The sequence below is a fragment of the Gymnoscopelus microlampas genome (genome assembly GCF_963454915.1).
Source record: "Gymnoscopelus microlampas genome assembly, chromosome: 24".
NCBI lineage: Eukaryota > Metazoa > Chordata > Actinopteri > Myctophiformes > Myctophidae > Gymnoscopelus > Gymnoscopelus microlampas.
The window spans coordinates 4462735-4473833 of NC_139961.1; the positions used below are offsets into that span (position 1 = coordinate 4462735).

General features: G+C 41.6%; 1 protein-coding gene across 1 annotated transcript; it reads right to left on the reverse strand.

Annotated features, from left to right (window-relative positions):
- Nucleotides 1-678: 678 nt before the first annotated feature.
- Nucleotides 679-6839, reverse strand: rpl31 (ribosomal protein L31). Its single transcript, XM_084051315.1, has 5 exons — nucleotides 6788-6839; nucleotides 4806-4909; nucleotides 3013-3138; nucleotides 1921-2033; nucleotides 679-864 (listed from the first exon to the last, which is right to left on the reverse strand). The coding sequence occupies exons 2-5, from the start codon at nucleotides 4907-4909 to the stop codon at nucleotides 833-835; spliced, it is 375 nt and encodes a 124-aa protein (XP_083907441.1). The 5' UTR covers nucleotides 6788-6839; the 3' UTR covers nucleotides 679-832.
- Nucleotides 6840-11099: the final 4260 nt, after the last annotated feature.

Consider the following 11099-nt stretch of genomic DNA (forward strand, 5'->3'; position numbering starts at 1 on the left):
AACAAATAGTGAAAATAGCCGATCTACAAGCACACTTGTAGATCTATTTACACAGCTTTGGTCTGACACTCCTGATGAAGTAGGCCGTTCATTTATGAAAAATCATAAAAAGTTGAGATGTGAGGTTTCTGCCCAACAGCGTTGATATTCGATAAGCATGCGACAGTGACTGTAGACAGGCTATTTTAAGAGGATCTGTGGGGTTAGGACAGCATCCCAACACTCACACAAAACTATATTCATTGTGTCATAAACTGTCTGTGCATAATTTGCGTTTTAATGCTTAGGGGACGGCCCCACCGCACTTTTGTTTTACCTCTGGGGCGGAATCTGCCAATGCTTTGTCAATGTAAATGCGTGGATTCTTGGTCTTGCAGATTTTTTCCAAGAATCCACACATTTGCATTGACAAAGCATTGGCAGATTCCGCCCCAGAGGTAAAATTTAAGTGCGGTGGGGCCATGCCCTTAAACTGGAAGACACAAATGCTGTCAAGAGAAAGAGCAACACAGAGTTGAAAAGAATACATTATAACATTTAAGACGATTTCTTGTGCTAGATTACATTCAAAGGCGGTTATTTCCATCTCTGCTGGTTAACTCACATCCTGGGGAGTGAGGAGGTATTATTCATCATGTGGTGGTGGAGACAGGTCAGAAGTAACAAGTGACAAACAGATCCTTTCAAAAGTTTTATTCCACTTGCTGAGAACTCACATAACACAAAAGATCCTATTAAAGGTTGTAATCAACATGCAGAGTGGATAACAAACATTGAACTGCTCCTTTTGAAAAGTTATTTTTTTTCCCCTCAACTTGCAGGGTGGAGAATTCTAGTTCTCATCAACGTTGACTGTCTGGAGACCTGTTGAGGAAAAGGAGAAACTTATTAAAATCTGAAGTCTTAAGCACATGAACCTTAGCGTCCCTATTCTGTGCATGTTATAGTAGGGGAATATTTGGTGAAAATAGCTGATCTACCAGCTCATAGTGTGTTGCAATACGTCATGTTGCGAGCTTGTAGATTAGTTATTTGGCATACAAAGTATATAGGGTTTAACAAATAACCAAAAATAGACAATCTACAAGATTACAACGCCTTGTAAGCTTGTAGATTGTCTATTTCTGGTGCGTGCTTTGATATGATATTAGACATTGCTGACTTCTATGTAATCCAAATGACTGAAACCAGTCATTTGACTGAGAACTTTATTCCATGCATACACAAAGCAGACTCTACTGGGGTCCAGGCGGATATAAACGCTAGAATAAGAGGGACCTCGGCACCTCTGTCTGTACTTAGCATTCACAACTGCACTGAAACTAGATTTGGGCAAAAACACAGCCAGCTTTGGGTGATTTTAACTTGCAACTTGCCCAAAAATAGGACAAAACATTGCCAAGTAATGTGAGGGCACAGTTGCGTGTCCCGACAATGAATCCATTGCATTTGACAACAATCTATGGAAAATAGTGCTTTTACAAAATGGCCAATGTTAGAAATGAATCAAGACTGTTCAGACTGGACTGTACAGCCATATAATGGCTCGACTATGAAAACAAATGCCTGTAGACTGTCCACACAGCTCAGGTATCCTTGTATAATAATAATTGATGGGGTGTTTTTCTACAGTACATTTGCATGATACGTGAACTTCTTCCTCTGCATTTACCCAATCCTCACTCTTAGAAGCAGTGGGCGCAGTTAACACAGCACCCAGGGAGCAGTTAGGTCTTAAGTGTCTTGCTCAGGGACACATAGTCTTCCAACACATAGCCTGGGTGAGTCGAGGGTCAAACCTGGCAACCTCCTGATTCCCAGACGGCCTCTCTCTAGACTACCCGCTCAGCTACGGCCGCCCATAAACTCTTAAGACAGTGTGTCCAGTTGTAAAGGGGATGTTAAAAATGTGCTGCTAACCTTTGCATGTTGTGACGGGAACGTATGTGACCAGGGTGTACAGTTTGTTGGGGGAATCCTCGTCCTCATTACGCTTCCTGGAAAGCCGCACGCGGATCCTGTACGGCACGTTCCTGTAGAAACGACAAAGAAAACGTTGAGCGTTAAACAGCTTCATTCAATGTAGTTGGAATGACAAGCTGGGCGGCCTTGTTTTTAGCCAGGCAGACGATCAAGAGATGTCCGCCTATTGATAAGTCTGGTGACATCTACATTCAATGCATGGGCTAAAACTGGGCAGGAATAATTTGGAAATTTAGAAAATAACAGCATCACAGAGGTGATGCCAAGACTTCATACTGGGAGGAATTGGTTTTCAAAGCAGTAGGCTGGACGTAGGTTTGTTAGAGCTGGTTTTATCCGTCCAAGCCCTTAGATTGAATTTAAGATTTCTCCAGACGTGTGGTGATGTGAGACTAACAAGCTGACAGCATTGTGACTTCATAGTGGCTACGCAAAACTCCCAAGTTAATTTGTTCCAAGTTGGCCAAGAAGGCACAAAGACACTTGGTAGAGTCTTGGGTTGTGTAGATGCCTTGATTAAACTCTTAATATTGGTGAGATAGCTTCAATAGTTGCTTTGTTGATTAGAAATTAATTGATACTCCAAATAATAGTCTCCTCTTTGACTTATGTTGCATGGTGAAACAGCTCTCAAATACTCTTTTAAACACAAAGTAGGCAGAGTTAGGTTTAGAAATGAGATAGATAAATAGATAGATAGATAGATATGTGCAAAATCCACAGTGCATTTGTTTGTGTGCTAAGAGTGGCTTTGAGACCTGTTTTACTGTACACTGCAAGTCAATGACAGGACTATTTTGGAACGGAAAGAAAAGACACATAATATTGAAGATATCTCGCCAATATTTCGGGTAACATCATGGCCAGATAACTACACAACCAAAAACTCTACCAAAGCACATTCACAAACAGGCCGTTCACACTGAAATAATCTTACACCAACCATTACATTTGACACATATACCGTTATTTTAGTCTTTGGACATATTATTGCACAATAGACCAACGTGTGGTCCCCCATCTCCTCACCTGACGCCTTTGCTCCACACCGCCTTGTTGAGACGAGTGTCGATGCGGACATCGGGCGTTCCCATCTCCTTCACGGCGAAGTTGCGGATCTCCTTGATGGCGCGGGGGGCTCGCCTCTTGAAGCTCCTGTACGGAGGAGACACAGGACGATGGGGGGAAAGACATGATATGATCAGACTCTGGAGTTCATCTGCAACCATTAGGAAACTGTGGACATCCTACAAATACTGTCTGGCTAAATGTGATCCAAGTATATCCCTAGTTGAACACTAATTATGTTATGCTTGTAGTTTACAATGGTGACTCACACCAAAATGATATAAACGTCCCTCACAACTGATGGCTATTATTATATGAATACTGTATAATCATTATCTAGACCAGGAGTCTTCAGCAGGGGGTCCGGGACCCCTAGGGGCTCCTCAAGAGCAACTATAGGGGGTCCTCAAGGGCAACTATAGGGGGTCCGCCAAATCTTTGTGTGATGGGATTCTTTTTTTTTTACATTAGCCACTTCAACCCTAACATCCCTTTTCTGAGAACTTTAGCCAAAAATAGCAGATCTACAAGCTCACAACGCCTCGCGCTGCGAGGCGTTGTGAGCTTGTAGATCGGCTATTTTTGGCAAAGAGGTATAGGTGTAAAGGGAAAAAAGAGCAGACCAAGTTGGGAAAAAAACTTTGAATCTGAAACACATTTTTTTACAATATAGAGGGGGTCCCTTCTTCATCTCTCTCTCTCAGCCAAGGGGTCCTTGGCCTGAAAACGTTGAAGAGCCCTGATCTAGACACATTTATCTTCCAGGCAACCAATGACTTCCATCTTACAGAAGCTGTTTTAAACCTCTAATACTACAGATTCAGCACTTGAGACATTTCTATCAGTATCAATGTGGAAAAATCAATGTTACTTTCCCACCCAGTGTATTCACCCGTTTCACTTCCTGTCGATTTCATTGGATATCATTGGTCATCTGACCAGTTTCATTGGATTTCATTGGATCAAATCGACAGGAAGTGAAACACACACACACACGTAGCCTAGGAAACAGGTGAATATAAATGCATCCTAATGCAGCCCCTATACTCCATCAAAACAGACGTTTTGCTAAATATGGAATTGTGTTAACATATCACAAGGTTTACTTAAAAAACGGCCAATAGTCAGACATGGTGGTAAGCAGCATTCAGTCACAATATCCCACATACAGCGAGAACAGCAGAGCTACAAGCTCACTCAAGCTGCTGTGAGCTTGTAGGTCGGCTATTGTCGGGTGCACGAGTATCAGATCTAACTCTGTGTGGATTCATTTATTTCAGTTTTAAGTATCAAACTTCATCCATACAACCACTACTACGGCATGACCACTGGCCATCCTACTCTTTGTTCTGTGTATTGATTCTCAAAGTGGGGTCCCTGGGACCCCCAGGGGTGACCCTTGGGGAATACCAGGGTGATCCCCAGCCAAATTAGTTAAAGCGTCACAATCATTTTAACCCCGTTATCCATACTTTGGCTATTCAAAAATAGCAGATCTACAAGCTCATAGCGCGGCACCGAGTGCCGCGCTATGAGCTTGTAGATCTGCTATTTTTGAAAAATCTTGAAAATGTGTGCAAATGTTTAAATCTTTTTTTTTTTTTTTTTTTTACATTTTTAACTCAAATCTGTTTTCTTCTGGGGGTTCCCTGGAACAACATATTTTCCGGTGGGGGTCGGCGGCCACATACATATACATTTGGGGGTCCTTGGCACGAAAAGGTTTGAGAAGCACAGGTGTAAAAGGTACTCACACTCCATGGATGCGCTTGTGGACATTGATGGTGTATTCCCTGGTCACCACCTCATTGATGGCGGAACGACCCTTCTTCTTCTCTCCTTTCTTAGTTGGGGCCATCTGGAAACACACACACACACACACTTAACATGAGTACAGTCTACAAGGTCAGGGACACATCAAACCACATGAACCCTACCTAGCAGGCCTGTTCTGGGGGAGACGGTTGAGTGAAAATAGCCTATCTACAAGCTCATAACTTGTCGCAGCGCAATGCGTTCTGAGCTTGTAGAACAGCAATTCCCCGTTGAGATATTTAGTAGTAGAGAACGTACACAAAAAGCCTATTTTGATCAGAGTTTTGCCGTTATCTCTACACATACTGGTACATACAGTAAAGGAATTCTGGACCAAATCATTTAACTATAAACATGTTCTTAGATTGTGGGCCCAGTAACGTAAAAAAGAAAATAAAGAAAAAGATCTCATCAAACGGGGGTCTGTAGTAACTCTAGTTCATAACAAATTGCGGGTCATTCAAATTAAAATCATTTGAGAATCACTGCCCTACATCATGTCATTAAAACCTTCATCTTAGGAACTCAACTACAGACTGATTGCAATGTTTTTAATAAAAGACTCGAATTACAGCTAATTGAACAATTTACCCCATTATTAAAGTCTCCTGTTGGAGATGTTACAGCAGGTGTTCAGAATTACACTGATTTGGCCAATTTAATGTACACTTTTTATCATACATTCTACTCCACTACATCTCAGAAGATGCACTTGATAGCTGTTGTAACTTCGCAGATTTAGGTTAAATAATACATGACACACATTAAATTGAGTACATTAATGCATTACTAAAACTAATGGACCATCCTGCATTAAGGATACCCATTACATGTGATACTCAAAAGTTGACGACAATACGTTTGCACTTTTACCCCAGCAAAACTGAAAAAATCAGATAATGTTTTACATGTTAACCGTGTATTTTTTTTAATCAAATATCTGATCCTAACTACACCAGAGCACTTCTTTCTCCGCTTATCATCACTTTGCATTCGTGTAGAATAGATGCTAACAAACAAGCTAGCCAAAAGCTAGCGTTGCCAGGTTTACTGAGAGAAGTAAGCAACCAGGGGCCTATGAAAACAAGCCCAAAAGCAGAAACTATAGGCCACATGAGCAGTTTAAACCTACAGTGTATACACTACATAATTGGATATTTCAAAAATAGTAGATCTACAAGCTCACAACGCGTCGCAAGCTTGTAGATCTGCCATTTTCAAAAAAGATTGGAAAAAAGGTGCTATTTGGAATATTCTTTGAAACATGCCAACACAAATCTGGTACAGAGGGGCTTCCTGGCACAAAATATTTACAGATGGGGTCAAATGCATGTTAATTTGGGGGTCCATGAGATGGAAACATTTGAGGAACCACTGGTTTAACACATCATTTAGAAACAAGCCCAAACAAGCAACTACACTTTAGAAACAAGCCACCAAAAAACCACAACCACCAATATTTACAAACTACTATACAGGGGAAAAAAGCCAGCAAGTCGCTTATAATAAGCAGGACATGGCAACCCTGCAAGCTAGCCTTACAGCTTTGACATAATCACCACAGCGAGTTTTTAACTGACAAACAGCCAGAAATGGCGATAGTTCTGACGAATCAAAGTACTTGTTAGTACCACGCTTTCTACATCAATACATTATATTGGGTTTAACGCCACTTAAGGCTGTGGTTATCCTTGGTTGTGTGTGTGACTGCTTTCTACGCTGTTTCAGCATGATAACCCTGAGGAGGATTCATCGTCCATTCTGAGTATTAAAAACATCCATAACGGGGTCCATACCCACACAGGGAGCTGAACTAAACCCCCATGAAGGATATTATTTAATATAAGTGTTGTTTTAGGGTCTAATAGTGACAGGATGACATTAGATTAAACAGATCAAACATCGGCTGAATTCTACTCACCGCGACTCAGAGCAGAGGCGGAAGTTCGAAAGGACTGTCAATGGGCGTTGCATTGTGGGTAAAGGATGTGAGTCCGGCTCCATATGTAGTCCGGGTGGGAACGAAGGCAGCGGTGGGGGAAAAAAGTACTCAGATATTTTTCACTTGAGTAAAAGTATCAATACCGCAAGATAAAAAAAATACTCTGTTTTACAAGTAATAAGTCCTGTGTTCAAAATGCTACTTGAGTATAAGTACAAAAGCATTGGCATCAAAATATACTTAATGTACAAGTAAAAGTACTGAAGTGTTTGAAAATGGCAGATCTACAAGCTTGCGACGCGTTGTGAGCTTGTAGATCGACTATTTTCAAATAGCCTATTTATAAAATAAGGCTAACGTGGTTAATGTATGTTTTATAATATAATAATTTATATCTACAGAGTTTTAGTAACTTAAGTTTTAAAATATTTTTTTGTGGAGTAAAAGTACAATATTTGACTCTGATGTTGGGGAGTAGAAGTAAAAAAAAAAGACCTCAAAATTATACTAAAGTACAGTACTTGAGTACATGTACTTAGTTACTTTACACCACTGGAACGAAGGCAGCATGGATCACACGTGACGATCGTCATGGATGAACTTCAACCTGGTGTTTGCACTTTCTCCCTTTACAGACCGTATATCTACATAAAGGTTCACATTTCAAATATAAAGTGTTTAACTCATGGCCACAAATGTTACAATAATTTACGGGCCTTCATAAGTACCCGTATATTCCGTATTGTTCAATAAAAAGCATTTTAATCCGATTGGTGGCCATCTTCGAATTTTCTATGCTTTCAACCACGCGACCTTATCGGTTGGAAGGTGTACTGCACTCTGATACATTAAAACTCTATGAGGAAAATGGCCACCAATCAGATTAAAATGATTTTTATTGAACAATACGGGAGATACGGGTACTTATCGTGGTCCGGCTCAACTTGTAACATCCATGGCACGGGGGTCAGCACTTTATATTTGAAATCTGAACTTTTATGTCATTGGTTCTCAAAGTGGGGTCCGGGGACCCCCAGGGGTGCTTGAGGGAGTTCGAGGGGGTCCCCAGCTACATGATAGATCAGGCAGCAAATGGACCCTTATGACCAATTATTTGTTTACTAACATTGAGACTGGACGCACAGGTGATTGTTTCACGAAATCAATTCCCAACATGTTGTTTCGGGGTGCGCTGGTTTCAGCACACCCCAACCCCCTCTTGTGTGTTGGCTAGTGAGGCGCGTCCTAGCGAGACCTGACAGAATGGGTTTCATTGCACGCATACTGGTTGCACGCATACTGGTTCTTATCAGTGTGACGTCGTCTGTTAAGGGGTCTCTACGAGCTCGGCTATTTTCGCCATGCGTCACCGTCGTACGGCTGAAATATAAAACGACCTTTGAGAGGACTGAGCATGCGCAGTTTGCGCTAGCCTTAGCCATTGTTAACTAAGTAATATATAATAATAATAACATATAACACTTCCCTTTGTTGAGCCAAAAAAGGGTTGGACCCTATTGCATTTTGTGACTAGGTACTGCGGCTGCGCCGTCGCCGAAAATAGCCGATCTAAGAGCTCTCAACATCGGCTCTTTTCGGCGCGCGTTACCGCCGTACGGCTGACATACAAACCGACCTTTGTGAGGCCTGAGCATGCCCACCAGAGGGCGCTATTATCCACTTTTTAACCCATTTTGTGTCACAATGCGACTCAAGGCTCAGAGTGTGGAGGCAACGATGAACCACAGGAAGGCGACACTGAGCCGTTTGTCCTTTCTGAGTGTGGACAGAAGAGACGCCTGGAAGCGAGCTTTCTGATGAAAACAATAGCAGATCTACAAGCACACGACCCGTCGCGTCCGCAACGCGTCGTGGGCTTGTAGATCTGCTATTTTGGGCGCTCGACACCGTTTTTACCGGTTTTTACAAAAATGACTTGAGTAAAAGTACAAAAGTATTGAAAACAAAATGTAGTACTTCAACTAAAGTACCAAAAGTATAAAGTACTCATCATTATGCTGAATGTCCTCATTTCACAAGTTCAATATATACAAATCTTTTGAAAATAGCCGATCTACGAGCTCACAACGCACTTTGCGGTGTGAGCTTGTAGATCTGCTATTTTCAAATAAATAGTTGAATAAACAAATTGTTTATTCTATATGAAATGATAATTATGAATAATACATTTGACTTAATGTAGTGAATGAATACTACAGCCACTACTAATAATAATGATAATAATAATAATAATATAGCACCAATCATACATAATATGAAAATTGTGGCCATTGATTTACATAGCACTAAAAAACACACACACACACACACACACACACACACACACACACACACACACACACACACACACACACACACACACACACACACACACACAGTTAAAATTATTGTGACGCTATATTCACAAATTTTTTAACCCCAATGGCTTAAAGTGTCATTGGAGGTCAGTCGACAGTCCTTAAGGTACATCTTTTATTCTGTGACAGATGACACGGTACATTATAGCATAAAATGACATAATAAAATAAAAAATAAAAATGTCAGACCTACAAGCTCACAATGCATCACAAAGCAACACTCAAAGTGGAGTCTGGGGACACGTTGGGGAGGGCTGCAGCTGCCCCCAGCAATATTAGTGTTTTGCTGTTCTTGTAGTTTGGCTATTTTCGCCATTCAGTGTGGCTGAATATACAGGAATTAAGTGATTCTTTTTAAGTAAAAATAAATCATCGTGGCCCGGACGGTTGGCGTAACCGCGTGGGCACCTAGGCCTGACAGCGTGTCGCCGGTTCGACTCCCGATCCCGACGACCGATCCCGACGACCGTTGCTGCGTGTCACCCCCCTCCCCCTATCTCTCCCCCCATTTCCTGTCAGTCTACTCAACTGTTCCTATCAATAAAGGCAGAAAAGGCCCGAAAACATATCTTTAAAAATAAAATAAATCATCGCCTACTAGCCTTCTCTCTCTCTCTCTCTCTCTCTCTCTCTCTCTCTCTCTCTCTCTCTCTCTCTCTCTCTCTCTCTCTCTCTCTCTCTCTCTCTCTCTCCCCCTTCCCCTTAGCAGTTTGCAAAAAAAAGGCACAATACAAGGTCTGCTAAGAGGAATTGGCAGAACAGAAGACATGAGAAAAAAAGCAATTCACCACAGAACAGATATCCTTTGCAATTGCTTTATGGATGGTGGTTTTATTCCAGCATAGCCCATTATCCAGTTGTGGGAAAATTACACTTGAACTTCCCTTTTCAATAGGCTAAACTAAAGGACAAATCTATATTTTAACCCAGCGTAATTGCCTTGCTCAATGGCACTTACATGTCTTTAATGATGCACATTGCAGAATGATCATTGAATTTGGCAAATCATTGATTTGGATGGGAATTTATAAGCATCCAAGATCCAACTATATCTTTAGGATGCTGTATTAGAAGTCCCTGACAGTGGTACATGCAATGGTGTAAAGTAACTAAGTGCATTTACACTTTTGAGGTATTTGTACTTTACTTGAGTATTTACAATTTCCAATACTTTTACTTCTACTCCACCACATCTCGGCTCATCACGGCCACAACGCACTTTTATTTGACCTCTGGGGCGGAATCTGCCAATGCTTTGTCAATGTAAATGCGTGGATTCTTGGAAAAAAAAGTCAAATAAAAGTGCGGTAGGGCCAAGCCCTAACAAAGTATTTCTACTTTGCAGTATTGATACTTTTTAGCTTTCATGACATTCAGTTTTACAACACATTAAAAGTCTTTGTCATGGTCCTTCAAACGTGGATAAAAAGTTTTAACTGAAAATTCCGCTCTAGTGAGCCATTGCAGGTGTTTTTCTCTCACATTTCTAAAGCCTTTTCAAACCCCCCCCCCCCCCCCCCCCCAGACCACAGAAAATCCACTGAATGTTCAAAGTTCAGTTTTTTTGGGGTATAATTGAGGTCATAGAACCCCCCAAAAACATTTAAAAAAAAGTGAAAATGAATGTCATAGAACCTTTAAAGTAAAACATTTGAGTACTTTTTTCCACCACTGGTTCACATTGCTGACATGTCCTCTTCCTGTAGCGGGGCCTGCCAGGTGTTGGCGGCGGAGATGGACAAGACGTGGGTCTCCAGGTCCACCTTCTGCTGGAGGACCCCCGTCAGGATGAACTCGGCGGTGACAGTGGGGAGAGAGGCCGAGACGGCCGGGCCGCACAGGGCCCAGTCCTCCTCACACGACACCACCACTGTGTGGGCCTGAGATATTAGACGGAGAGAAAGACATCTATA

Bases quoted from the DNA above. Each gene is read 5' to 3' on its own strand.
- rpl31 (XM_084051315.1), bottom strand. From the start codon at position 4,909: ATGGCCCCAACTAAGAAAGGAGAGAAGAAGAAGGGTCGTTCCGCCATC. The intron at 3,139-4,805 runs GTGAGTACCTTT...TCCTCCGTACAG, and splicing joins CACAAGCGCATCCATGGAGT to GAGCTTCAAGAGGCGAGCCC. The intron at 865-1,920 runs GTTAGCAGCACA...TTTCCTCAACAG, and splicing joins TCCCGTCACAACATGCAAAG to GTCTCCAGACAGTCAACGTT.